This window comes from Triticum urartu, chromosome 2A, assembly GCF_056163025.1.
Source record: "Triticum urartu cultivar PI428250 chromosome 2A, HENAU_Tu73, whole genome shotgun sequence".
In the NCBI taxonomy this organism is placed as follows: Eukaryota; Viridiplantae; Streptophyta; class Magnoliopsida; order Poales; family Poaceae; genus Triticum; species Triticum urartu.
Genome location: NC_141874.1, coordinates 739,298,474 through 739,321,958, shown reverse-complemented (window position 1 = coordinate 739,321,958; position 23,485 = coordinate 739,298,474). Strand labels below are relative to the sequence as shown.

Sequence of the window (23,485 nt, the reverse complement as noted above, 5' to 3'; positions counted from 1 at the left end):
CCATCGTGTCGGATGATTTGTGCGTGCTTGATGTTGTCGTGTCAGTGGTTCCTATTGGTGGTGTGGATGTGGCCGGTGCGTTGATGCCTCTTAGTTGATGAAAACTACACAAGAAATCCAATGAGTTTTATAATCTTCTTGAAAAATGAGTCGTTGGTCAGCCTGGTTTGGCAAGACAACCAACTGCCTCTTGAAGGAGAAACTAAACATGGAGAAATCAAAGAGGAACAGAAGCAAGAAGGGTGGCACCATCGAAAAGGCATTCATAATTGTCGTTGTGTGTGTGGCGGGGAGCTGTTTGTATCGGTTTTTGTTTTTCGTAAATTAATTGGCAACCATCTTCTTCTTAAATAATCGGTTAGGTTAAACAACCAAAATACACCAACAAACTCTGCATTTTACCATTGTGAGGCCATCCATCCCAGATCAGTGATTTTGCTTTCGCCCCACTGACATGTGGTCCCACCCCACACCACCCGGTGACGCACCGATCACCCATCCTATCCATCCGCCCACGCCCTCGCACGACCCGGATCGCGTCGCATATTCGCATTTTACCATTTTCAGCCCAGCGCCGCCCCCACGCACGCGCACACGCGACTCGCCAAAATGGCCGGCCAAACCCCCCGAAAAAACCTCGGGCTGGGCCGGTAGGCGCCTCTCCACGTCCCGAGCGCCCCAAACACGTCGAAACGTCCGCGTGGCGCGCCCCCACTGGCTCGCGCCCCGAGCCGGCGCCCGCCATTGGCCAGTGGCCGCAGGCCAGCGGCGCCAGCGTGGCACCCGCGCGTCAGCCTCAGGGCCCCTATTAAGCAGCGCCCCGGCGAAACCGATAGGGGAGGGAAGGGGTTCCGATCGGATCGGGGAAAAGGCTTCCACGAGCTCTCGTCTCGACTGCCGCCGCCGCCCGAGATGGCGATCCGCCGTGGGCCCTCCTGCGCCGCCCTCGCCCTGCTCGCGCTCGCCTCCGTCGCCGCGGTCTCCGCCGACGTCTTCTTCCAGGAGAAGTTCGAAGGTGAACCTCCCCGTCCGATCCGATCTCGAGTAGTGCTGTCTAGTGGTAGTTGAGCTGCTGGCGTTAGTAGGTTCCGATCCGTAATCTGTGGGGCTTGGCCGCATTTCGGTCCTTGCTGCGGGCTGTTAGGGATCTACAGCTGTCTGCTTCATGTTGAATTGTGTGCGAGTTTGCGCTTCGTTCTCCATTTTTGGCTGGTCGCTGCTGTGATCTAGAGGATCTGAATCTGACGCTAGGTTAAGCTGATGTCTTCTTCCATGACGTTAATGTGGCGACACATGATCTCGTAGCCTGGCTGATGCATGGCTTCGTGGGTTTTAGTACCGGCGAAACAAAGCCAATCTAGATTCATGGCTCGTTCTTCTTCGTGCTCCCATCTGTGAACTCTGTGTGCCCTAGTGTTACATGCGCATTTAGTGTTGATCAACGCTTTATGGCAATCACGTCGTTTCAGTTCGAGTGTTGTCACTCGCTACCTGTCATGATAGATCATGCCTGTTCCATATACAGTTTTTCGGATCTATAAATAGGACATACTAGAAACGGCATTGTTCTGTCAACCCATGTCAGCACTCTACAGAACCTGGGCAGTTAAATCTTACCTTAAATTTACCCTACTGGTTTGAGTAATGTTTACTGTATATCTGCTATTTTGGGCCGTTCTAAGTGGAACTTTGTTGTCTGATCAGATGGTTGGGAAAGCCGGTGGGTCAAGTCTGAGTGGAAGAAGGATGAGAACATGGCTGGTGAATGGAACCACACATCTGGAAAATGGCATGGAGATGCTGAGGACAAAGGTGAATTACCCAAACTTCTCTCCACCTCTTTCAGGAAAACTTGACTAGAGATTTTCTTTCTTGCGGTTTACTGATGAAGCCTTGATTCTTGATTCTCGATGTAGGTATCCAAACCTCAGAGGACTACAGGTTCTACGCCATCTCGGCGGAGTACCCTGAGTTCAGCAACAAGGACAAGACACTTGTGCTGCAGTTCACGGTGAAGCATGAGCAGAAGCTTGACTGCGGTGGTGGTTATGTCAAGTTGCTTGGAGGTGATGTTGACCAGAAGAAATTCGGTGGCGACACACCATACAGGTAGCTGTTCTCTTCTGTTCTTGTGCTGATGTGCCTGCTCTCTGCTTAATTTACTGAACTTGTACTTTTGTGCTACAGCATTATGTTTGGACCAGATATCTGTGGGTACAGCACCAAGAAGGTTCACACTATCCTTACTAAGGATGGCAAGAACCATTTGATCAAGAAGGACGTGCCTTGCGAGACCGATCAGCTGTCGCATGTGTACACTTTGATCATCCGCCCTGATGCCACATACAGCATTCTCATTGACAATGAAGAGAAGCAAACTGGAAGCATCTACGAGCACTGGGATATTCTTCCTCCCAAGGAAATCAAGGACCCAGAAGCTAAGAAGGTAAATTGTGGAGTTTGCTTGTAATTTTGTTGCTTGCTCTTTTTTCGATATCCATAGGCTGACGTGTTTTGTGATTGCAGCCAGAGGACTGGGATGACAAGGAGTACATTCCTGATCCCGAGGACGTCAAGCCAGAGGTAGATTTCTTTGTTTCTACAATGTTGATACCCGCATGAATTGATGAATAATGATGTGATCAGAACTAGCGCTTTGTATTAAAGCCACTTGCCACTTCTCAGTTAGCTATAAATTTATTTGCATTCTCTAGTAGAATTGCTCCTTTTTTGGCGCCTCGCACAGTGCGGTTAGAAATGATCACCATATCTTGTTTTTATGCAATATTTGAGTATATGACTCATGGTTGGTTATTTTCAGGGCTACGATGACATTCCCAAGGAAGTCACCGATCCTGATGCTAAGAAGGTACATGCGTAGCTTGATATGTCATTGTATGTCATATGATGTACACCAATGTGTTTTAACATTCCTTGCTGTGATTATTGCAGCCTGAAGATTGGGATGATGAGGAAGATGGTGAATGGACTGCCCCAACCATCCCCAACCCAGAGTACAAGGGCCCATGGAAGCAAAAGGTATGCCTGTTTTTTCTGTCAATTCAGAAACACTTTAATCAGCAATGCGTATTTTGATGTCTAATAAATTTTGTTTCATATGCCAGAAAATCAAGAACCCTAACTACCAGGGCAAATGGAAGGCACCTATGATTGCCAACCCAGGTATATTTTTACCTGGAACCGGACCTAGTATCTAGGATTTAACTTCTGATTATGAAATGTTTTGGGTAGTGAATTATATGACTCATGCTCTGACATCTTTATTGTGCTTCACAGACTTCAAGGATGATCCTTACATCTATGCTTTCGACAGCCTGAAGTACATCGGAATTGAGCTGTGGCAGGTCTGTTCTGATTGCCAAGTAACTCGTCAATTCTGTCAGGAAGACGGAACAAATAGTCATGCCTTTTCTTATGTCTGCAGGTTAAGTCAGGAACTTTGTTTGACAACATTCTCATCACTGACGATGCTGCCTTGGCCAAGACATTTGCTGAAGAGACCTGGGCCAAGCATAAGGAGGTATGGTGCATTTTACCTAGCATCATCTATCACCTTATCATTTGATTGTTGATCCAATATGTACTAATGGTGCTGAATCTTGCAACTTGCAGGCTGAGAAGGCTGCTTTTGACGCGGCTGAAAAGAAGAAGGAAGAGGAGGTAAATTCCCTGGCAGTATTAATGTTTGCCTAGTTAATTGCTGCATGGGTATCAGCTTCAGTATGATTAGCTTTGTTATGTTCCTGTTTATCAATCTTTGTGTTAGTGTGCATGCCATTTTACGTTCTCTCCCTCTTTCATGGCTGCTTTATTTCATAATTTCCTGCCCGTCCAGCGGAAGCTAAATTAAATCTGAACAGATTTAGGTCCTGTCCTGTCACTACCATTAGTCCTACATATATCCCCCACTTCAATAAATGCAACCATAGTATGACCAGAAGTCTAATTGATATCATCTGTTTCTGGTATATGTCTGTTGTGTTGTGCCTATGAATAGCAGCACGTCTTCTCTTTGGTTACTGGAACTCTTTCTCCTAAATTGTTGTTATTGCTACTATTAGACTTGTACTGTTTGGTGTGAGTGAGCTCGTTATTGATTGTCAATATTACCTGTTTGTTACCAGGATGCTTCCAAGGCTGGTGAGGACGATGATGACTTGGATGTAAGCTTTGGCCTGAATCCTAATGTTATTACCTCTCAGAACATTCTTGATTAGCTAGACCTAAACTTATCTGGTCTTTGTTGACAGGATGAGGATGCCGATGATGAGGACAAGGATGACAAGGCTGGGTCTGATGTCGAGTCTGATGACGAGAAGCATGTAAGTTGCTCCCTTCCTTTTGTTCATGCGTTTTCGGTTTTATAATTTGTTCTCCTGTTCTTGTTTCCTCACCCACCTTGCCTTGCAATTTGCTTTTGCAGGATGAGCTCTAGATGGATGGTGAGGATGAGAGGAGGCCGCCTGCCTTCGCGCTGGTGCCATGATTTATTAGTTGTCTCTCATTATGATGTTCCCCTTTTTGTGATCAGAAACTTGACAAGTTACTGTGTGTAGAAGAACAACATCACCGTGGGGTCTTTGTAGCGCTTTTGTAGTCCAATTTTTACCGGAAGGGAACTTTATAGTCGTTAAACGAGCAAAAAATAAAAAATCTTGCACTAGTCTTCATCCTTTGGTACTACGTACATGCTATGACCGAAACGTCAAGATGGTGCTTGGTCTAATGCTGTGTTGCGGTCTAGCATCATGTTCAGACTTGAGAGTCTGTTTTGCACTATGTAGATGCACCCCACGACGATGATAAGTAGCAAACCTGATTGATGTTCCACATTTCTCACTGGGACACACTACGCTTCAGCGAAATATTGCCAGGAGCAACCGAGTCTAGTCATTGATAAATTACACCGTGTCTTGCAAGATTTATATCTCTAATAGTGGCGATAACCAGGAGCAACCGAGCCAAGTCATTAATAAATGATACTGTTTCTTGCAAGATTTATATCTCTAATAGATGATGTAGATGCAAATATTTGTACTCCAGATTTGCTCTAGTAGATGTAAAAATAGCACTTGATGATGCAAATTTTGCTGTAGAGCATCAAGTGATAATTCGGAGCAAATGTAAGTTAATGGAAGCTTGCCACGAAGTCAAGAACACTCGAGCCATAGGGATCGATTTCTAGTCGCGTAGCTTCATAATAATTTTGCAAAGCTTCCGCATAATTTCCTTTGGATTGATATCTAAACAAAATGCAATAATTTCTAACATCATGTAAAATTCAATAAAATACTACACAATTTTTAAAATATGATTTTTTGGATGGACATCAACATATGTTCAAACATCCTGTAAAAACTAAAGTCACCTAGAAATGTCAGAATATTTGTTGAACACCCACAAAAATATTAGGATTGTTTTTATTTTTTTTATCTTTGACCCTTTTTTTGTGTGGAAGTTACTGTTTGTGCATTTGTGCTTGGGATTAGAGCAACACTTCCGAAGATCAAAGGACTATTTATGCCTCTTTCGTCCGCATCAGGACAGCATTGATCACAACCTAATCACAATGACGATAATTCATACTCACTGATCACAACTGAGGTTTCACCAATGGAAATCAGTGTCGTATATAATGTACCCATGTGAATGCGCCTCCCATTAGCAGACATCATCGTCGCCCCTATACATCCTACTGCTAGGATCTAGCATCACAAGAGCAAACTGTCAGTCAGCAATGGCTGGCATTCGCTCAATGATACCGGTCGAGCGAGAGGAATCATCGCAACCCCGTTGGTCCACGCCTCGCGGTTCAGCCATGGCAAGGCGAGCACATGCGCCTCTTCGAAACCTCTCAATGGAGTGTGCTGGACATCAATGAGTGTTCATATGCACAGGGCCCCTAGGTCTGGCACAGGTAATGCAGACTTGCGTTCCTTGACGGGTGCTGCCTGGACTTGTTCTTTCTTCTTTTGCTTCGCCTTCCCTTTCTGGCCCTTCCCTTGGCCACCGCCTTTGTTCCTGATGGCGTCAAGCAAACAGAGGCGAGCATTATCAGTGTTTTTATACTTTATTTACTCTCTCAATTCAACATTGTACAAAGAAAAAGCAGACATGCAGCGTGCAAGGAAACTGGTGATGTTTTTCTTTTCTACACGAAATTATCAGAAGAATGTTTGCCTATCTAAAAAAAAAGAGAATGTTTGCCATGGAAGAAACAGAAAAGAAGCTCACAAGCAGTAAAAAGACCAAGAGAGAATGGGAACATTCAGAAGTCATACTTTGGAGGTTCTCTTGACGGTACAGCCGTGGCTAAACTACAAGAAGCCTTGTGCTTCTTTGCAGATCCACAAGAGCACTCCTTCGTTTTTGAGTTTTCCTGTATAAAAGCACAAGGGGTAACTCTCATTATTATTAAACATAGTGGAAGAATGTGAGGCAGTTTAACATTGGGAACATTAGTCAAGAGATGTTCACATGGTAGTTACCTTCTTAGCATGTGGATTTTTGGATTTCTGAACCGCTTCATCTTTACTAGAACAACTTTCTTCTTCCTTGTGTTCAACCATTTGGTCCTCGTTCTGGGATGTGCTAAGCTTAAGCTCATCTCCTACGGAATATACAAACTCTGATCATCCAGGAAATATGCACAGTAAACGAACGAGTCAGAACATCCCAATGCGATAAAAGAATAAATCCTACAATTCCTACATGCGAGATTTCTGGAGACCTGATACTATTGTACCTAGTGTACTGAATTTTCCTTCATCTTACTATTTACTTGGTAAAATATATTCTTTCCTTAACAGTTTGAAATCAATTTAGAGAACCAAACCTTAGTTGAACAAGGATGGTAACTCAGATAGAAGCTAAAAGTGTTGACGTTCACTTTCGTAAGTATTTATTCAAGGTCTACACAACAACAGCCCTTCTCAGATATCACCTAAACATCTATTACCTTGCCAGAAGTTGTCTTCACAACAACCAGCAATTCACCAAAAAATAGCAATTTTTACCCAAGTCTATAGTGCAACATTTCTGGTTATCACATACAACTCTTAGTACAGATCTACCAATTATATGAATGTTAACTAACATATGAAAAAGGCATGCAGAACAGCAAAGTAGCCTATACTTTGGCAAAAACCCATGAATGATTGAGCATTCCCAACTATCTTTTGACAGTATTGTGTTCACAATTATTCTAGAAAAGGAGTGTTTTCTTCATAATAAGCAGCAGATGGTTACGTGAAGCACACACCCAGAACATCTAGATTGTGATAGCACCAATCAGCTTACTACCTAGTACTTACAAATCATCCACAGTATTAAAACCTTTGGAAATTTCAGGTGTGAATAAGAAATGCTGACACAACATTAAGTGAACTGGACTAAGAACACTGGATTTTTTTTCCAGCAAAAAGCTAAGAACACTGGAACAGGACTTCACTCTAAAAACTGCATTTGTAACCAAAATAGTGATTTTTTATAGGAAAATTTATGAGTTCTAAGTCTTTGGAAAAGATGGGGATATCAATCACTAGAAGCCACCCCAAGTCCAATATGGTGATCCAGATCAAGATCCCAAATGGGTTAGATAGTGGCATTACGATGTAAAACTGTTGTGAAGACAGAGGCCATATTTATTAGTACTTCAGAGTAGTTCAAGGCTTACCATTTCCCGCATAGTCCATATAAGGATCTCCATCCACATTATCAGAACTCATTGCAAATCGCTCGGCTATCATGTACGCAATAGCAGAATCAACATCGCCATCCAATTGACCCAAAACCTGCAAGACAATTACTAATGACGTCCAAAGATAATGATTGCTAACAATCACAGAAAGCAAGTGCAGAAATGCAATGCAATAATGGCAATTAATCATAAAATTCATACATGTTCAACTGCAGCAACACTAGAACATCCAGTGCCAGCCATGACCAGTTTAACCGATGTATCATCATAGGCCGCCGCATGTCGCTCGGCTATCATGTACTCAATAGCAGAATCGATGTCGCCATCCATTTCACCCAAAACCTGCAAAAGAATTATTAATGCCATCCAAAGATAATGACTGTTAACAATCAACGTAAATCAAGTGCACACATGCAGTGCAATATTCAAAGTTAATCATGCAATCCATACATGTTGAACAGCAGCAACATTAGAACAGCCAGTTCCGGCCATGACCATTTTAACTGATGTATCATCATAGGCTGATCTGTTTGAAGATTTCTTCGAGTCTTTCGCTTTCGTTTGAGCATTGTTGCTCGTGCTGGCTACATTGGAATCTGTCTGCAATTGAATAATAAAAAACATAAATCGACCACAGTAAGTAAACGCATAGTCAGTGTCCCCAAAGACAACAGTAGTCCATTGTTCTCCCAGAACAGAGCAGAATAGAACAGAACTGTTAACAATTTTTGCAGTAGAAGACCTTGATAACAACTGGCATTGCAGGACCTTGGCATGGATCTTCAGTAAGCCTGACACTATTGTAGTGCTCACCGTGATGATAAGATCTGCATTCAAACAAATTAGATGGTACATGAGAACTATGCCCACTACGAGCAATAATAACAGTTTAGTTACATAATCACATAATATCTTAACTTACAAGTGAACCATATTGCTAGCTTCACGACCAGAAAAGTTGTTTATGTACCACCGCGGTGAGTTAAGCTGTAAAACAAACAGTAATGATACAGGTGTTAATCAAAAGTTATATTACGGATATAAAACTATCATCCATTGAAGAGTATCAAAGGGCATAAAGGTAGCACACCAATCTTATACAAACTGTAAAATCTTATATTGTATAAATCATAGTGATCAGAAAGGCAATCTTGCACTGAAAATTACCATGTGGATGCAGATGTTTCTTCCCGTGACAAGAGATCCCGCCTGCAACTCCATATTGCCGGCCCAAGTCCCATCCTTCATCATGGAGTCACAGTAGTGATCGAACGGCACATCGTCCTCGATGAAGGGCTCAAACTCCTCGCGGTGTTCCTACAAGTTGGACACAACAAGGATCATCACAAAGTGTCATAGCCCTGTGCACAGTATTCAGCATCACGCCTAATTACCCCACCATGAAATCCTAACTGACATTGCAATTTGGAAGTAGTAACTTGCTACAGTACACACAAAGAGTCGTCTGACTGCATATATACCACGATGTAGTGCGCAACCATCTCCCGGTACTTCATGTGCTGCCCCTCGTCGCCCTCCAGCTGGTCGCCCATCGCCCTGCAGACTACGATGAGTAGTCATATAACTCAAAGGACAGCAGGCCTAAACCTGAAGCCATCTTTCCTCAAGATGAAAGAGAATCTGAAGAAAACCTGAAGAAGCAGTTGCCGTCGGCGGTGACCTCGACTATCTTGAGCCCGAAGGAGCCCAGCTGCGCCCTGAACTCCGACATGTCGGCCTTCTTCCCCATCTTCTTCTCCTGCGGAGCAAAAAGAACCAAAGGCGGCCTGAGTCCTCCGGCCCCGGGAAATCGGTCAAGAAGTCGGAAGCCACGCATCGGTCGATCGGGGCGTGGTACGTTACCGCTGCGTCCCGCTGCTTCGGCTTGCGGGGCTTGGACGCCGCCGCCGCCTTCTTCTTGCCCTGGGCCATGGAGGGCCGCTTGCGTGGAGCCTGCACGGAGAGGAATCGGCGGGTGCGGCGGCCGGCGGGAGGTGGGGGCTACTGAAGTCCGCCGGAGACGACAGAGAGAGGAGATCGGAGGGGGAAAAGATCAGCCCGGGCCGCCTCATGGGCTTAAATATTGGCCGAGGAAGACCCGAAGTGTTTACAGAGGCCTGACGTGTTGGGCTGGGCCGGGCTACCATTTCACCCAGATCATGTCTGCCATGGGCCGTGGGATTAGGTCGCGCGCCGCCGGCAGAAACCCCACCCTCCTCCTCCTCCCACCGGAGCGGCCAGCTCGAGCTCTCCTTCCTCGTCGGCGCCGTCCTCCTCCCCCGCTCCCTTCTACTGGAGCAGCGCGGAGCGGAGATCCATCCGGTTGCCTGAGCCCTTTTGTTGTAAGGAAGCCCTAGCTCTGCCTGGCTCGCCGTTCGTTTCGGTTCCTTTCTACGCGCCAAGATTTCTGCGCCAGATTTGATTCCGCCGGCCCTGATGCTACGCGCATGAATCCGTGGTGGTGTTGCTGTAAAATTTGAGCCATTTTCTTCTGCAGGAAAGCGTAGGAGAGGCCAGGGTGGCACGAAATGGCAGCATTCCTCAGGTCCAAGTGTTCGTCAGGTACCGAAACTTCTGAGCCTTCTTTTCAAAGTCTTGCTACTTGAACCACCTTAGTCAGTCCGAACTTGTCATTCGTAGCAGTTACTTGGTATTGTAGCAGGCAAGAGTCGGTTAATATGGAATTCGACCGAACACGCATCTTCGCCGCGTGTCATGTTTTTGTGTTATCGGTTTCACCAATCTTTGCAAAGATCAAAATTGCTAACATGCAATCTGTGATTGGCGGCATTGGGGCGAGAAGAACATGCTATGTTAAAACCTTGGAGAAAAATCATGAGTACAAGTTAAACCTTTGCCTGAATGCTCTGCTACTCGAGCCTTAGCCACTCCAAACTTCATACTTTGTGTATTGCCTAAAAAGAAGATTAAACAACTATAACTTAAATGCTTATAGGGATGTCATATGTGGTGATTATGGTTAACTCTATAACTTGAATGCTTAAACAACTCTCTATAAGAAAATGACTGGTGTCCTCACTCTAAGAAAAATGATCAGGCGGGAGTATCAGGGAAGCCCGTATCTCTAGTTGAATCTTCTCTCTGGATTCCTTTGAAATGTGACAAGTTGCTTTTGTCCTGTGATGCTTAGCAAAATAACATGATGCAAATACTTTTCTTGGTCTATGTAGTTGGGCGTGCTATGATGGGAAGCCTTGGAAACAATCTGTACGGGGGCACTACCTCGTCTATTGAAACGGTGACAGGACCATCTCGTTCTGATGCTGTCTGCCAGGTATTGCTGCTTCCTTCAAACTACAAATGCTTGATTTGTCAGTAATAAGAACCAACATTGGCCTGTTTTAAGTCATGTGGTACCTCTTTGTCATGAGCACTCAAAAGTTCCATACATTTTGTATATCTTCTATTGCTCCAATGATATCGATGATCCGGTATTAGCTAGGAAGTTTGTTAAATCGTTGAATAACTTGTGTTACTATTGCTGCCAAGATCTGGGGATTTTCTTTGGTTGCCTTAATTGTCTACAATTGGGTTATACGCTAGATTCCTATGACCTGCTGAACTCCATTCTTTGGGCTTTTCTTCATGCGGCATTCTCTAAGCATTTTTCTTTGCTCTGTTTTTGTAAACTGGAAGAGGGCCATAATGTAAGAGTTCGAAATGATGCAAAACTAACAGGGTAATTGCTCGAAGTGAAGTAATGCATAATTTTCTTGAGGTGCTTGTTTATCTAGTCACAGATGTTTTCCAAGTAGAGAGTGGTGGTAACATGCGTTCTTGTTCTGGTTTCAGCAAATTAGAACTTTCATCCAGATGAGAACAAACCTCAAGGTGGTGGACAACTCGGGGGCCAAGCGGGTTATGTGCATACAGTCCCTTAGGGGGAAGAAAGGAGCGAGGCTCGGGGACATGATCATCGGTTCTGTCAAGGAAGCGCAGCCTCGTGGCAAGGTCAAGAAAGGAGACGTGGTCTACGGGGTGGTCGTCCGTGCCGCCATGAAGAAGGGGCGCAGCGACGGTAGCGAGGTCCAGTTCGACGACAATGCGATCGTCATCGTGAACAACAAGGGTGAGCTGATTGGCACCCGCGTCTTTGGTCCCGTCCCCCATGAGCTCAGGAAGAAGAAGCATCTCAAGATCCTGGCACTGGCTGAGCACATAGTTTGAGATTTCTATCTGTTTACCTGTATCTAGCTGTTAGTTCCGCGAAAATGGACATCTCTAGGATTGTACCTGAGATGTTTTGGTTCTCTATTGCTACTCTATTCTACCTTTGCTTTGGTTATTTCTATTTGCCAATAATCTCTGTTCTCTGATGGAATCATAGTGAGCTGTTGACAAACCAGACAAGGATATGTGTACTTGGTCTCCACATTATATCCTTATGTTCAACTATGTTCATCTAAAAGAACGTAGTTTGAGATATCTATCTGCTTCATTTTATATCCCTGTTAGTTCCGCAGAATGAAATGGGCATCTCCAAGGTTGTTCATGGGATGTTTTGGTTGTCTTGCTGTTAGTGTAGGCCTGTATGCCTAATCTATGCAGAGTAGGTGCTCTATTTAACAGTACAGGATGTCCCCGCATAACTTCTTGAAGTATTTCCCATACAATGGGTTCTTTTTCCCAAATTTTCCTTTTAGCAATCCTTACATTTCCATCTTTGCTTTGGCCATTTGTAGTTTGCAATAATATCTATTCCAAAAAGAAGAGAGGATGTACTGTAGTGAGTACTTTTAGTCTGCTCTTTTGTATTCAGCAATTACATTGCATGGCATCTTACATTATTTTTATCGTTAAACATCAAATTATATTTCCACATTCTTCTGTTGTGATATATAAACGTTTGGATTATATCCACCTTAACTTTTATTTCTTATTTATGTTTAATTTTGTAGATAGATAGACAAATTTTCTAGGATAGATGAACATTTTTCTACTTTTCACTTCAAAATATTTATTTTATTCTTGTTTTCAGTTATATCTTTTTTTAAAATCATTCGGGGTGGGGGTGGGGGGGGGGGGGGTGGTTAAATACATGAATATTTCTTAGTGAATTGCACAAATATGAAATATATATTTTTGGAACACTGTCACATTTAAAAAAAACATGAATACCTTGCTTAAGGCATACCAATAATATTCTCTTTCAACATAGAAGAACATACATGAGCAATTTTTTAGGAATGCATGGACATCTTATTTTTGTTATATATGTTTTTTTGCAACACATGGATATTTTATGTACAATTATTTTAGAAATACATGAAGGTTTTTTTTTCTAAAATACTTGAATATTTATTTTAATATACATGAATGTTATATTTTGTGGAGATGCTAATATATCCCCCCCCCCCACACACACAAAAAACATTTCTATCATAAAATTGGTAAAAAAGTATTTTTGACATATGCAAAGAAAAATTGTGTGTGTTATTGTTTTGGGGTAATTGTATCACCTTTTAAAACTTTTTTAGAGATCATTTATTACTTTTTTTAGGGATAGATCCCTTTTTAGTAAAAGAGAAAATTGTACGAAATCACTAATTAAGGAGTGCTCGTTGCAAAGAACACTTCACTTTCCCAGGTCGCGACAAGTGGCGTACATGCAGCGCGCCACTTGTTGCAACCTGGGAGTTTTCCCTTTTTTCGTAGATTCGTTTATTCAAAACGTTTTATCTCTTAAACCGTGCGTCCAAAATCTCGAACCGTTTTCATCATTGGATTCCTCGCGTCGAGATCTTCAAAACTAGATTCCATGTTGATAGGTTTTGTCGAACTTTTTTTTCACGAAAAAAAACGGACGAAAAAAACCAGGCGAAAAAACCGAACCGGGAGCACGGTTTTTTTTCCTTTCCGAAAGAGGCACGTCCGTGCCTCTCGCGAAATCACAACCGTGCCTCTCGTGGAAGCAAAACCATGACTCTCGTATAAGGAAAAAACAGAAAATATGTTTTTTTTTTCGTTTTCGAGAGGCACGACCGTGACTCTCGTGAAAGAAAAAAAAACAAAAAACGCGTATTTTTTCCCTTTCCGAGAGGCACGGCCGTGACTTTCGCGTAAGCACAACCATGCCTCTCGCAGAAGCAAAACCGTGACTCTCACGAAAGAAAAAAAACAGAAAACACGTTTTGTTTTTCCCTTTCCGAGAGGCACGGCCGTGACTCTCGCAAAAGCACAACCGTGCCTCTCGCGGAAGAAAAACCGTGACTCTCGCAAAAGAAAAAAAAACAGAAAACGCGTTTTTTCGTTTTTGAAAGGCACGGCCGTGACTCTCGATAAAGCACAACCGTGCCTCTCGCGAAAGAAAAACCGTGACTTTTGCGAAAGGGGAAAAAAGAAAACGTGTTTTTTCGCGCAAATTTTTTTTTTCGAATTTTTTTTGATCGAAAAGCTAAGAAAGACCGGGGAAAAACCAAAACGTCGAAAAAACCCAGGAAAAACTCATTTAAAAAGCTGAAAACGCGTGTGAAAAAAAAACAAAATCCGAAGGGAACGTCCAGAGCGCGACACGTGGCGAATGGCTGAGAGCGCGCCAAGTGGCGCTAATCGTTGCGAGGCTCCCGAAGGAGTGCTCGTTAACTAGTTGCTCCCAAAATTGTATCACTTATTTTTTTTTGTTGAGGGCTAAGTGTATCACTTAATAAGCCTTAAACTAAAGTTCCGGCCCATGTAGAAGTGCAGCAGGCGAGGCGGCCTATCGTTCAGTGCTAGCGGCCGAATAGGAGCGCCCTGTTGCGCCCTAAAAAAAGGAGCACCCTCCTGGAGTTAATTGCATGTTGGTACCACACTTCACCTACTTACGAGTCAGTACCGCTACTCGTGCATGTCGCAGTTCAGTACCAACTCAGGGCCTAAGTGGTGCATAACGGACTGACAGCCGTATAAGTGAGTATTGACCGCGTATCCGACAGGTCGGGCCCACATGTCAGGTGACACGCTGGCCGAATCGGCGCGTGGACGGGTCGCTGACTCGGACGAGTCCGACCTAACGGGCTAGGTCGAACTGAGCCGCCGGTTCGAACCCTAACTCTCGTTCCCCTCTCCCTCTCCTCCCCGTGCTCCTCCGTGTCAATTGAAAGAGCAATCATGCCCTTAAATTATGTTTTGATGTTGATGACAATGTACATGTTGGGGGCCTAACAATGTTTGTCAAGTAAATCTCAGGTGTTAGCCCCCGGGTCATCGAAGTGTGTGGATCAAGAGCATACAGAGTGATTTTACTCAAGGATGAAGCATAAAAGTTGATTACATATTTTGTTTTCTTGAGTATAGGATCCCGCACTATTAAGAGGGGATCGATTGGGATAGTTAAAAGCTTGCTCTTGCCACCAAATACCCATGCCACATTTACTCATGACAAAATCTTCATGGCTCTGTTTCTGGGCTGCCGGATGTCCGGGCTTAAGGCCGGATGTCCGGACATCACGCCGCATGTTTGGGCCTCCCGCCGGATATCCGGGCCAGCCATTCCAGAATGCATTTTTGTGCAGCGCCGCGGCCGGATGTCTGGCCCTCTACGCCGGATGTCCGGGCTCCCCGTACTCCCCGGATGTCCGGGCTGTGCCATCCAGGAGCTGCTGTGTTTCGATAAAACACGCCGGATGTCCGGGCTCCTTGCCAGATATCCGGGCATTGCTGTCCAGAAGATGTCTTTATGCTGGGCGGCGCGCCGGATGTCCGGGCACCTGCCGGATGTCCGGGCCTTCCTGTTATGCCGGATGTCCGGGCTTGTGCCCCGGATGTCCGGCCCCTCTGTTCTCGCAACGTATCATGCCGGATGTCCGGCTCCTTAGCCCGGATGTCCGGCCTGCTCACTCAGTTACACTGCAACGGCCATATTCAAGCTCACACTATATATAGCCCCTCTTCTCCATAGGAGAGGGTTGACCATTCACTCTTGAACAAACCCTAGAACACATCTCACTCTCTCTCATACACCTCCACACCAAATCTTCGATCCCCAAGGGATTTGAGAGCACTTGAGAGAAGTTGTCCACTCAAGTGATAGATCCACTCCTTCTCCATCTTTGCACCAAAGAAATTTGTGATTTGAGCAAGTATTGAGCTTTTCCCCATCGATCTTGTTACTCTTGGAGGTTGGAGACTCCTAGGCGGTAGGAGTCTTTCGGAGAGGAATCGATCTTTGTGATTACCCCCGGATAAGTTTGTGAGGGTTTGGAGACCACCCCAAGGTCTACCACTAGTGGTTGAGAAACGCCTTCGTGGTGTTGTCTCAAAGGGAGAATAGGGTGAGCCTTCGTGGCGTTGGTGTGCCTTCGTGGCAACATCCACCTCTCTAACGGTGATGTAGCTTCCCTCCAAGGAAGTGAACATCGGCATACATCCTCGTCTCCCGGAGTTGCGGTTATCCCTAACCCTAACTCTCTACTTGTGGTTACTTGTCTCTTAAGCACTTACTTCATCACTTTGTATTTGCCTAGTTCCTACTCGTGTTACCTGCTTAGTACTTAGTACTTCACTTGCAATTGTTAGGCTCACTTTCACATTCCGCATTATTTCCTAAAATTGCTAAGTAACAATTAAAATTTGTAGTTGTACCTATTCACCCCCCCTCTAGGTCCATCTCGATCCTTTCAATTGGTATCAGAGCCTCGTGCTCTATTCTTGTGGCTTAACCGCCCTAGAGCGAGATGAACCCCGATGGGACTCCCCTTGTTGTAGATCCGAAGGATAAAGGCGAGGCTTCTTCTGAAGTCAAGACCTTTACTTCTGAGGATCTAGAACGGGCCCTTGCTAAGCAAAAGGAGGAGCATGATGCTTCTGTCGAGGCCTTGGTCCAAATGAGGATAGCCAGATTGTCCACGGTGCTTGCACCACTTTCGGGTGGTGCGGCCTCGAGGCCAACTGTGCCTACTCCGTCACTTGGTCAACAACCTCCTAGCAATGAACACTCTAGTGTTCCTTGGCTTTATGCAAGACCCCAAGTTGAGAAACCAAAATATAACTCTCAAGGCAAACCTCCTTTACTTGATGCCACTTCCGATTTTGCTTTGTGGAGAGTTGCTATGCAGGATCATCTTCGATATGGAAACGATGAGATGCTAGAGATCTTGGAGTATGGTTACCATGTGGTTGATCCAAAGAATCCTACACCAAGAGAAATTTATGACAAGAATCTCAATGACACTGCAATCATGTGTATAAGGAGAGGTATGGTTGAAAAGCAAAGGAGACCTTTCATACACATCACAAGTGCCAAGGAATTATGGGAAAGTATTATAATATCCAAGACCGGTACCTCCACCCTCCGGAGTGCTCAATATGAAATTGCCAAGGGATAATTGCAAAACTTTTGTATGGAGAAAGGTGAAACTCCAAATCAACTCCTTGAGCGTCTCATGACTCTCACCGCTGATATTGAGTCGTGTGAGTGTGACAAGACACAAGATGGATTTAACATGACTAAGCGATTCCTTGTGGACAAGTTGCTCCATGCTCTTGCTCCATATCACCATCAGATGGTATGGGACATAAGACAACACCATGCCTTCAAGGAAATGACTACAGATGACATCATATCCACTTTCCAACTATTTGAAGAGTCAAAGGAAAATGCTACAAAACATCTTGCCATGCATGGTACTCCATCGTCGAAGATCAATCTTGCATTGAAGGCCAAGCATGTATGTGAAGATGAGCAAAGTGAAGAAGAAGATGATGATGATGAAGAAGATGGTGATGAGGTTGAATCCGATGAGGGCCCTTCATATGAAGACATGGCTCTCTTTGTCAAGAAGTTTAGCGCGGGAAAATTCAAGGGTAGGTTTCAAAAGAAGAAAGTAAGAAAATGCTACAACTGTGAAGAAACCAACCACTTCTCCAACGAGTGCCCTTATGAGAAGAGAGAAGATAAACCAAGGTTTCCCAAGACCTTTCCCAAGAAGAAGCTACCAAATCCTTTGAACTCCAAGCTCAAGAAGAGAGATGGGAAAGCAATGGTTGCTCAAGAAGAATCTGATCCAGATGATGTTAGTGGTGTTGCCGGAGTTGCTCAAGATTCTCAAAACACATTGAGGCTAGTCAACAAGAGTGGTGAAGTTGTCACCTACAACTACATGAAAGATTACAAGGGCAACGCTCACAAGTGCCTCATAGCGAAGGCCGTGGTAGAAGATGGAGAGGACCAACACTCTCCTGACAAGGTCAAGGTAACCCCACGATCAAACCCTCCTCTTTTCACTCCTACTTCTAGTGATGAGTATCTTGATGCGGAGGATAGTTATGAGGATGATGATATAAACGATCCTATGCTTGCTAAATTAAATACGTTCATGTGCTCCCTTAAAGGAAAGAAGCTCACTATGTTTCGTATGCTTATGGAGATGGTGAGTAAGCACACCATTTCCATTAAGGAACTCGAAACCCTCGTCACCGAGGAAAAGGAAAAATATGAAATCCTTGAGCGGAAAGTCCAATATGAGGAAGCACGCAATGATGAACTATGCTTAAAAATTGGTGCAAACATTGATGTTCATACTAGGGATCTTGCCTCCTTGAAAAAGGCTATCAACTCTTGCGAAGAGTTGATGAATGATAAAAGTAAGCTCGTAAAGTCTAATGCTTCTCTCTCTAAGGATTGTGAGCTCCTATCCGTGTCCCTCAAGACCAAGGAAGAAGAGCTCACCCTCCTTACAAAGAGTTTTGAGACACTCAAGCTTACTTATCTTGAAACTCTAGCCAAGGCTTACTCTTCTCCTATTATCAATGTTGATGCTTGTACTACTAACTCTAGTAGTGATCTAGCGTCTATTCTTGAGGAGAATCGCTTTCTCAAAGCTCAAATTGAGAAAGGACTCATGACATGTGCTCAAGGGAAAAAGAACCTTAATGAGGTGTTGAGCCAACACAATGAGGTGTTTGCCAAAGAGGGACTCGGGTTTGACCCAAGCACAAGCAAGAAGAAGACGTCCTCTCAAAAGTGCACCACTCCTTTAAAAGAAACTTTTGTACGTGAAGGGCACAAGGAGAAAGGTAAAGTTGTTAGTGGGAAGGCCACAAGGGGCATGCCTACTCTCAACAAGCCAAAAGTGTTCATGCCTCCATCCTATGTACTTCGTAAGACTAAGGATGGAGAAGTTTTTGCTAAGTTTGTTGGTCCTCGAAATGCATTTCGGTTTTATGCTATTTGGGTCCCTAAGACCCTTGTGACTAACCTGAGAGGTCCCATTGCAAAATGGGTGCCTCTAACCAAGCCATAATTGTGTGTAGGTCGCTTTCTCCAGTGGAGTAAAATGGGTGATTGACAGTGGATGTACCAATCATATGACCAGAGATAGCAAGTTGCTCTACGATTTCATGGAAGCTATTCAACCATTTATGAGCATTATGTTTGGTGGAGGTTCAAAAGGACAGGTACTCGGATTGGGCAAAGTGGCCATCACAAATGACATGTCTCTTGCAAATGTGATGCTTGTCCAATCCCTCAAATACCATTTGCTTTCTGTTCGCCAATTGGCTTCTGTTGGTTATGATACACTTTTTGGACTAACGGATGTGAAAGTCTTTAAGAGAGATACTCTTGAAGTGGCCTTTGTTGGAGAGTTGGATGGCAACCTTTACACGGTTGATTTCTCGAAAGAGAGCACATTCCATGCAACTTGTCTAATGGCCAAGGCCGACAAGGGATGGCTATGGCATCGCCGGCTAGCCCATGTCGGCATGAGAAATCTTCAAGATCTCTTAAAGGGTAATCACATCCTTGGACTAACAAATGTCTCTTTTGAGAAAGATCGTGTGTGTAGTGCGTGCATAGCCGGGAAGCAACATCAATCAAAGCACCCATCCAAGAATATTGTGTCTACTTCAAGGCCGTTGGAGCTCCTTCATGTGGAGCTCTTTGGGCCCCCTTCGTGGGATAGTCTTGGTGGGAAAAAGTATGGACTTGTCATTGTGGATGATTACTCAAGATACACATGGGTGTTTTTCCTCAAGTCCAAAGACGAGACAAAGATCACCTTCATTGATTTTGCCAAGCAAGCACAACGCAAGTTTGACAAAGAAATCATGGCAATAAGAAGTGATAATGGTTCCGAGTTCAAGAATTACACCTTGGAAGGATTTCTTAGTGATGAAGGGATTGAGCATCAATATTCAGCTCCATACACTCCCCAACAAAATGGTGTTGCAGGAAGGAAGAACCACACCCTTGTGGAGATGGCAAGGTCCATGTTGGATGAATACAAGTCGCCACATAGTTTTTGGGCCGAGGCCGTCAACACTGCATGTCATGCATCAAATCGGCTCTTCCTCCGCAAGATATTGGAAAAGACTCCATATGAGCTCCTAACCGGGAACAAGCCAAATGTCAAGTACTTTCGTGTATTTGGGTGTAAATGCTTCATCCTCAACAAAAGAGAGCGGTTAGGAAAATTTCAATCTAAAACTATTGAGGGCATATTTGTTGGCTATGGATCAAACTCTCACGCCAATAGAGTCTACAACAAATCCAATGGATGTGTTGTAGAAACTTGTGACGTGGTGTTTGATGAATTTAATGGCTCCCATGGGGAGCAAGTTGATCTAAGTGATGTAGGTGAAGAAGATTCTTCTCAAGATATCTTGACGATGGGTGTTGGTGCACTTCTTCCAATGGAACAAGACCCTCATGATGATGAAGAAGAAGATGAAGGCCTCACACACCATCAAACTTCTTCCACACACATACCACCACAAGCCCCTACTACTCAATCAATGCCCATAGTCCAAGTACAAGATGATGATCAAGTTCCTCTTCATGATAATCATCAAGAACAAGATCATCCTCAAGGGCAAGAACAAGAAAGTGCAATCATTGACAATGAACCTCAACAAATGCAAGAAGAAGAAGAAGAAGATTTTCCACCACACATTAATGATCCATATGTTGAGGACGTGGATGATGGACATGAAGTTGAACCTCGCGAAACCTTAACCTCCATCATGCCTCGAGTGGCCGGTCGTGTTGATGTTGATAAAATCCTCACCGGCATATCGGAAGGTAGAGTCACTCGTAAACAATTGACAAACTTTTGTGCTCACTTCTCTTTTGTGTCTAGTGTTGAGCCTCTCAAGGTACAAGATGCGTTGATAGACAACTATTGGCTCATTGCTATGCAAGAAGAGTTGAATAGTTTTGAGCGCAATCAAGTGTGGTCATTAGTCAAGAGGCCAACTACGAAACACAACGTCATTGGAACAAAGTGGATTTTCAAGAACAAGCAAGATGAGAATGGCGTAATCATCCGCAACAAGGCAAGGTTAGTGGCACAAGGGTACTCACAAGTTGAAGGTTTGGACTTTGGTGAGACCTTTGCCCCCGTTGCCCGTCTTGAATCCATTCGCATCTTACTTGCTTATGCTGCTTTCAATGGCTTTACATTACATCAAATGGATGTGAAGAGTGCTTTCCTTAACGGTCCTCTACAAGAAGAAGTATATGTATCACAACCACCTGGGTTCGTTGACCCCGATCACAAAGACTATGTGTATAAACTTCATAAGGCTTTGTATGGCCTCAAACAAGCACCTCGTGCTTGGTATGATCATCTTAAGAAGTTTCTACTCGATGATGGTTTTGTGAGAGGGGTGATCGATCCCACTCTTTTCACTAAGAGGGACAAAGGTGATTTGATCTTATGCCAAATCTATGTAGATGATATCATTTTTGGTTCTCCTAACATTCATTTATGCAAGAAGTTTGCGGTATCAATGACCAAGAATTTTGAAATGTCACTCAATGCGGATTTGAAGTTCTTCCTCGGCTTTCAAATTCAACAATTCCAAGAAGGAATTTTCTTGTCTCAAGCCAAATACCTCAAGGATATCCTAGCAAAATTTGGCATGACTGATGCTAGCCCATGTAAGACACCCATGCCAACCAAAATTGTACTCACTGAAGACTCAAACGGTATCCCCTTTGACCCATCTAAATACCGCTCTATGATTGGTTCATTGCTTTATCTTTGTGCATCTAGACCAGACATCATGTTTACTGTATGCATGTGTGCTAGATTTCAAGCTTCCCCTAGGGAAAGTCATCATAAGGCGGTTAAGCATATTCTTAGATACCTTGTTCACACCCCAAAGTTGGGTCTATGGTACCCCAAGGATGCTAAGTTTGATCTCATTGGGTACACGGATGCGGATTGGGCTGGAGACAAAGTGGATCGTAAGTCCACCTCCGGTGCTTGTCAATTTCTTGGACGCTCCTTGGTAAGTTGGTCCTCGAAGAAGCAAAATTGTGTTGCTCTCTCCACAGCCGAAGCTGAATATATTGCAACCGCCAGTTGTGCAACTCAGTTATTATGGATGAGGCGAACTTTGAAGGATTACGGTATCACCTATAGACATGTGCCCCTTCTATGTGATAATGAAAGTGCCATTAATATTGCTGAGAACTCCAAAGATCATACCCGCACCAAGCACATTGACATTAGGTACCACTTCTTGAGAGATCATGTGGAGAAGGGTGATATTGACATTGCTCATGTTGGTACAGATATGCAACTTGCAGATATTTTCACCAAGCCATTGGATGAAGCAAGGTTTTGTCAACTTAGGCGTGAACTTGGTATCTTGGAGCTTGACAACATTATGTGAAATCTAGTACCCATTCATACTTAAACTTAATGTCTTGTCTTGATGTAGGCATATATTTAGGGGGAGACACTCAATTCATGAGTACTCTCACCTTACATAATGCATAAATAGAACAAACACTCTCAAAGTTATCCTAGTTTTCAACCTAGGGTACTTTAACATGATGGACTCGTGACCATGTGCTCAAAGTTTACATCTTTGCGGTACTATGTTCCATATGCTCAAACATGGTGACCTCGGTCACCGCTTGTACAATGCTTGTATGGACCTTTCTTTCTTAAATAATGTGTGGTTTGTTAATGCATCTTAGTATGGCCTTAGATGTCTCAGGTTCTCTCTCTTATTAGTCTCATGTAAACTCCTTGGCGGAGTCTATATACACTTATACTTGTTGGCCCCTCCCTCTTTCACATCCTTCCCTTGCCCCTAGTCTCTATTCAGTGGCCGGACATCCGGGTTTCAACCGGACATCCGGGCCCTGGGAAAACCCTTGCCACTCAAAACGATCACCAACCATTTACAGTGGCCGGACATCCGGGCCTCGGCCGGACATCCGGGCCCTGTACCCATGCTGCTGACTTCCTCACGCCGGATATCCGGGGTTACTCCCGGATGTCCGGCCCATTGGCGCTGTTTCTTCTGCTATGTTTTTCCACTCGCCGGATATCCGGGCCTAGCCCCGGATGTCCGGCCCGTCGCCCGCAGTCGCATATACCTGCGGAGGGGTGTGGGATTTGGGGGCAGTTCCTCACTTACTTCGTCCCTCTCCTCATCTCCCCTCACAGCCGCCGCCGCCGGGCCATCACTCCGGTGCTGCCCCGGTCATCTCCACCGACCTCCGGCCCCGATCTCCTGCTCACAGACACTTCTCCTCCCGATCTACGATTCTATCCAATCCATTTCTTGGGTTGTGGTGTGAATCTCTCGGGAGGGGCCGGTGTGTTGTGAGATTCACCGCCGGAGTTTCTCATGGCACGAACCAAGAACTGCGGCCCGAATCGCCCCGAGCCTTCTTCCAGGGGTATGGATGCTATCTCTACTCCAGTCTTCTTGAATGATGACCGACAGTTCTTAGGGTTTCATTCTCTCATACAAATCTTGTCATCTCTATCTTGCTAGTGTTTTGGTGTCTCTTGCCTAAAC

At 44.4% G+C, this 23,485-nt stretch overlaps 3 protein-coding genes across 6 annotated transcripts; 2 read left to right on the top strand and 1 right to left on the bottom strand.

Annotated features, from left to right (window-relative positions):
* Positions 1-807: 807 nt before the first annotated feature.
* LOC125540233 (calreticulin) lies at positions 808-4,691 on the top strand. 2 transcript variants are annotated; one of them, XM_048703811.2, is made up of 14 exons: positions 808-1,015; positions 1,705-1,812; positions 1,917-2,109; positions 2,188-2,446; positions 2,527-2,583; positions 2,822-2,869; positions 2,953-3,039; positions 3,126-3,183; positions 3,298-3,365; positions 3,446-3,541; positions 3,634-3,681; positions 4,146-4,184; positions 4,272-4,343; positions 4,445-4,691. In XM_048703811.2, the coding sequence occupies exons 1-14, from the start codon at positions 913-915 to the stop codon at positions 4,454-4,456; spliced, it is 1,248 nt and encodes a 415-aa protein (XP_048559768.1). In that variant the 5' UTR covers positions 808-912; the 3' UTR covers positions 4,457-4,691. The 2 variants fall into 2 exon arrangements, with proteins under 2 accessions (XP_048559768.1, XP_087401450.1); XM_087545324.1 differs by having other exon boundaries at positions 3,298-3,541.
* Positions 4,692-5,518: 827 nt separating this feature from the next.
* LOC125540232 (SEC-C motif-containing protein / OTU-like cysteine protease family protein) lies at positions 5,519-9,789 on the bottom strand. 3 transcript variants are annotated; one of them, XM_048703808.2, is made up of 12 exons: positions 9,584-9,789; positions 9,373-9,479; positions 9,202-9,277; positions 8,888-9,037; positions 8,643-8,707; positions 8,463-8,547; positions 8,171-8,320; positions 7,922-8,062; positions 7,697-7,814; positions 6,510-6,649; positions 6,303-6,400; positions 5,519-6,042 (listed from the first exon to the last, which is right to left on the bottom strand). In XM_048703808.2, exons 1-12 carry the CDS (start codon positions 9,650-9,652, stop codon positions 5,907-5,909), a joined length of 1,335 nt encoding a protein of 444 aa, XP_048559765.2. In that variant the 5' UTR covers positions 9,653-9,789; the 3' UTR covers positions 5,519-5,906. The 3 variants fall into 3 exon arrangements, with proteins under 3 accessions (XP_048559765.2, XP_048559766.2, XP_048559767.2); XM_048703809.2 differs by having other exon boundaries at positions 6,510-6,631; XM_048703810.2 differs by having other exon boundaries at positions 9,202-9,284; positions 9,584-9,765.
* A 101-nt stretch (positions 9,790-9,890) lies between these two features.
* Positions 9,891-12,166, top strand: LOC125540234 (large ribosomal subunit protein uL14mz). The gene is made up of 4 exons (XM_048703812.2): positions 9,891-10,062; positions 10,218-10,282; positions 10,912-11,015; positions 11,534-12,166. The coding sequence occupies exons 2-4, from the start codon at positions 10,249-10,251 to the stop codon at positions 11,906-11,908; spliced, it is 513 nt and encodes a 170-aa protein (XP_048559769.2). The 5' UTR covers positions 9,891-10,062; positions 10,218-10,248; the 3' UTR covers positions 11,909-12,166.
* Positions 12,167-23,485: the final 11,319 nt, after the last annotated feature.

Excerpts from the sequence above, each read along its gene's own strand:
- LOC125540233 (XM_087545324.1), top strand. The coding sequence starts at position 913 with ATGGCGATCCGCCGTGGGCCCTCCTGCGCCGCCCTCGCCCTGCTCGCG. Across the intron at positions 2,584-2,821 it reads CCGAGGACGTCAAGCCAGAG|GGCTACGATGACATTCCCAA; the intron begins GTAGATTTCTTT and ends GGTTATTTTCAG. Across the intron at positions 2,870-2,952 it reads CCGATCCTGATGCTAAGAAG|CCTGAAGATTGGGATGATGA; the intron begins GTACATGCGTAG and ends TGATTATTGCAG.
- LOC125540232 (XM_048703808.2), bottom strand. The coding sequence starts at position 9,652 with ATGGCCCAGGGCAAGAAGAAGGCGGCGGCGGCGTCCAAGCCCCGCAAG. Across the intron at positions 6,401-6,509 it reads AAAATCCACATGCTAAGAAG|GAAAACTCAAAAACGAAGGA; the intron begins GTAACTACCATG and ends GCTTTTATACAG. Across the intron at positions 6,043-6,302 it reads CCGTCAAGAGAACCTCCAAA|GAACAAAGGCGGTGGCCAAG; the intron begins GTATGACTTCTG and ends TGACGCCATCAG.
- LOC125540234 (XM_048703812.2), top strand. The coding sequence starts at position 10,249 with ATGGCAGCATTCCTCAGGTCCAAGTGTTCGTCAG. Across the intron at positions 10,283-10,911 it reads CAGGTCCAAGTGTTCGTCAG|TTGGGCGTGCTATGATGGGA; the intron begins GTACCGAAACTT and ends TGGTCTATGTAG. Across the intron at positions 11,016-11,533 it reads GTTCTGATGCTGTCTGCCAG|CAAATTAGAACTTTCATCCA; the intron begins GTATTGCTGCTT and ends TTCTGGTTTCAG.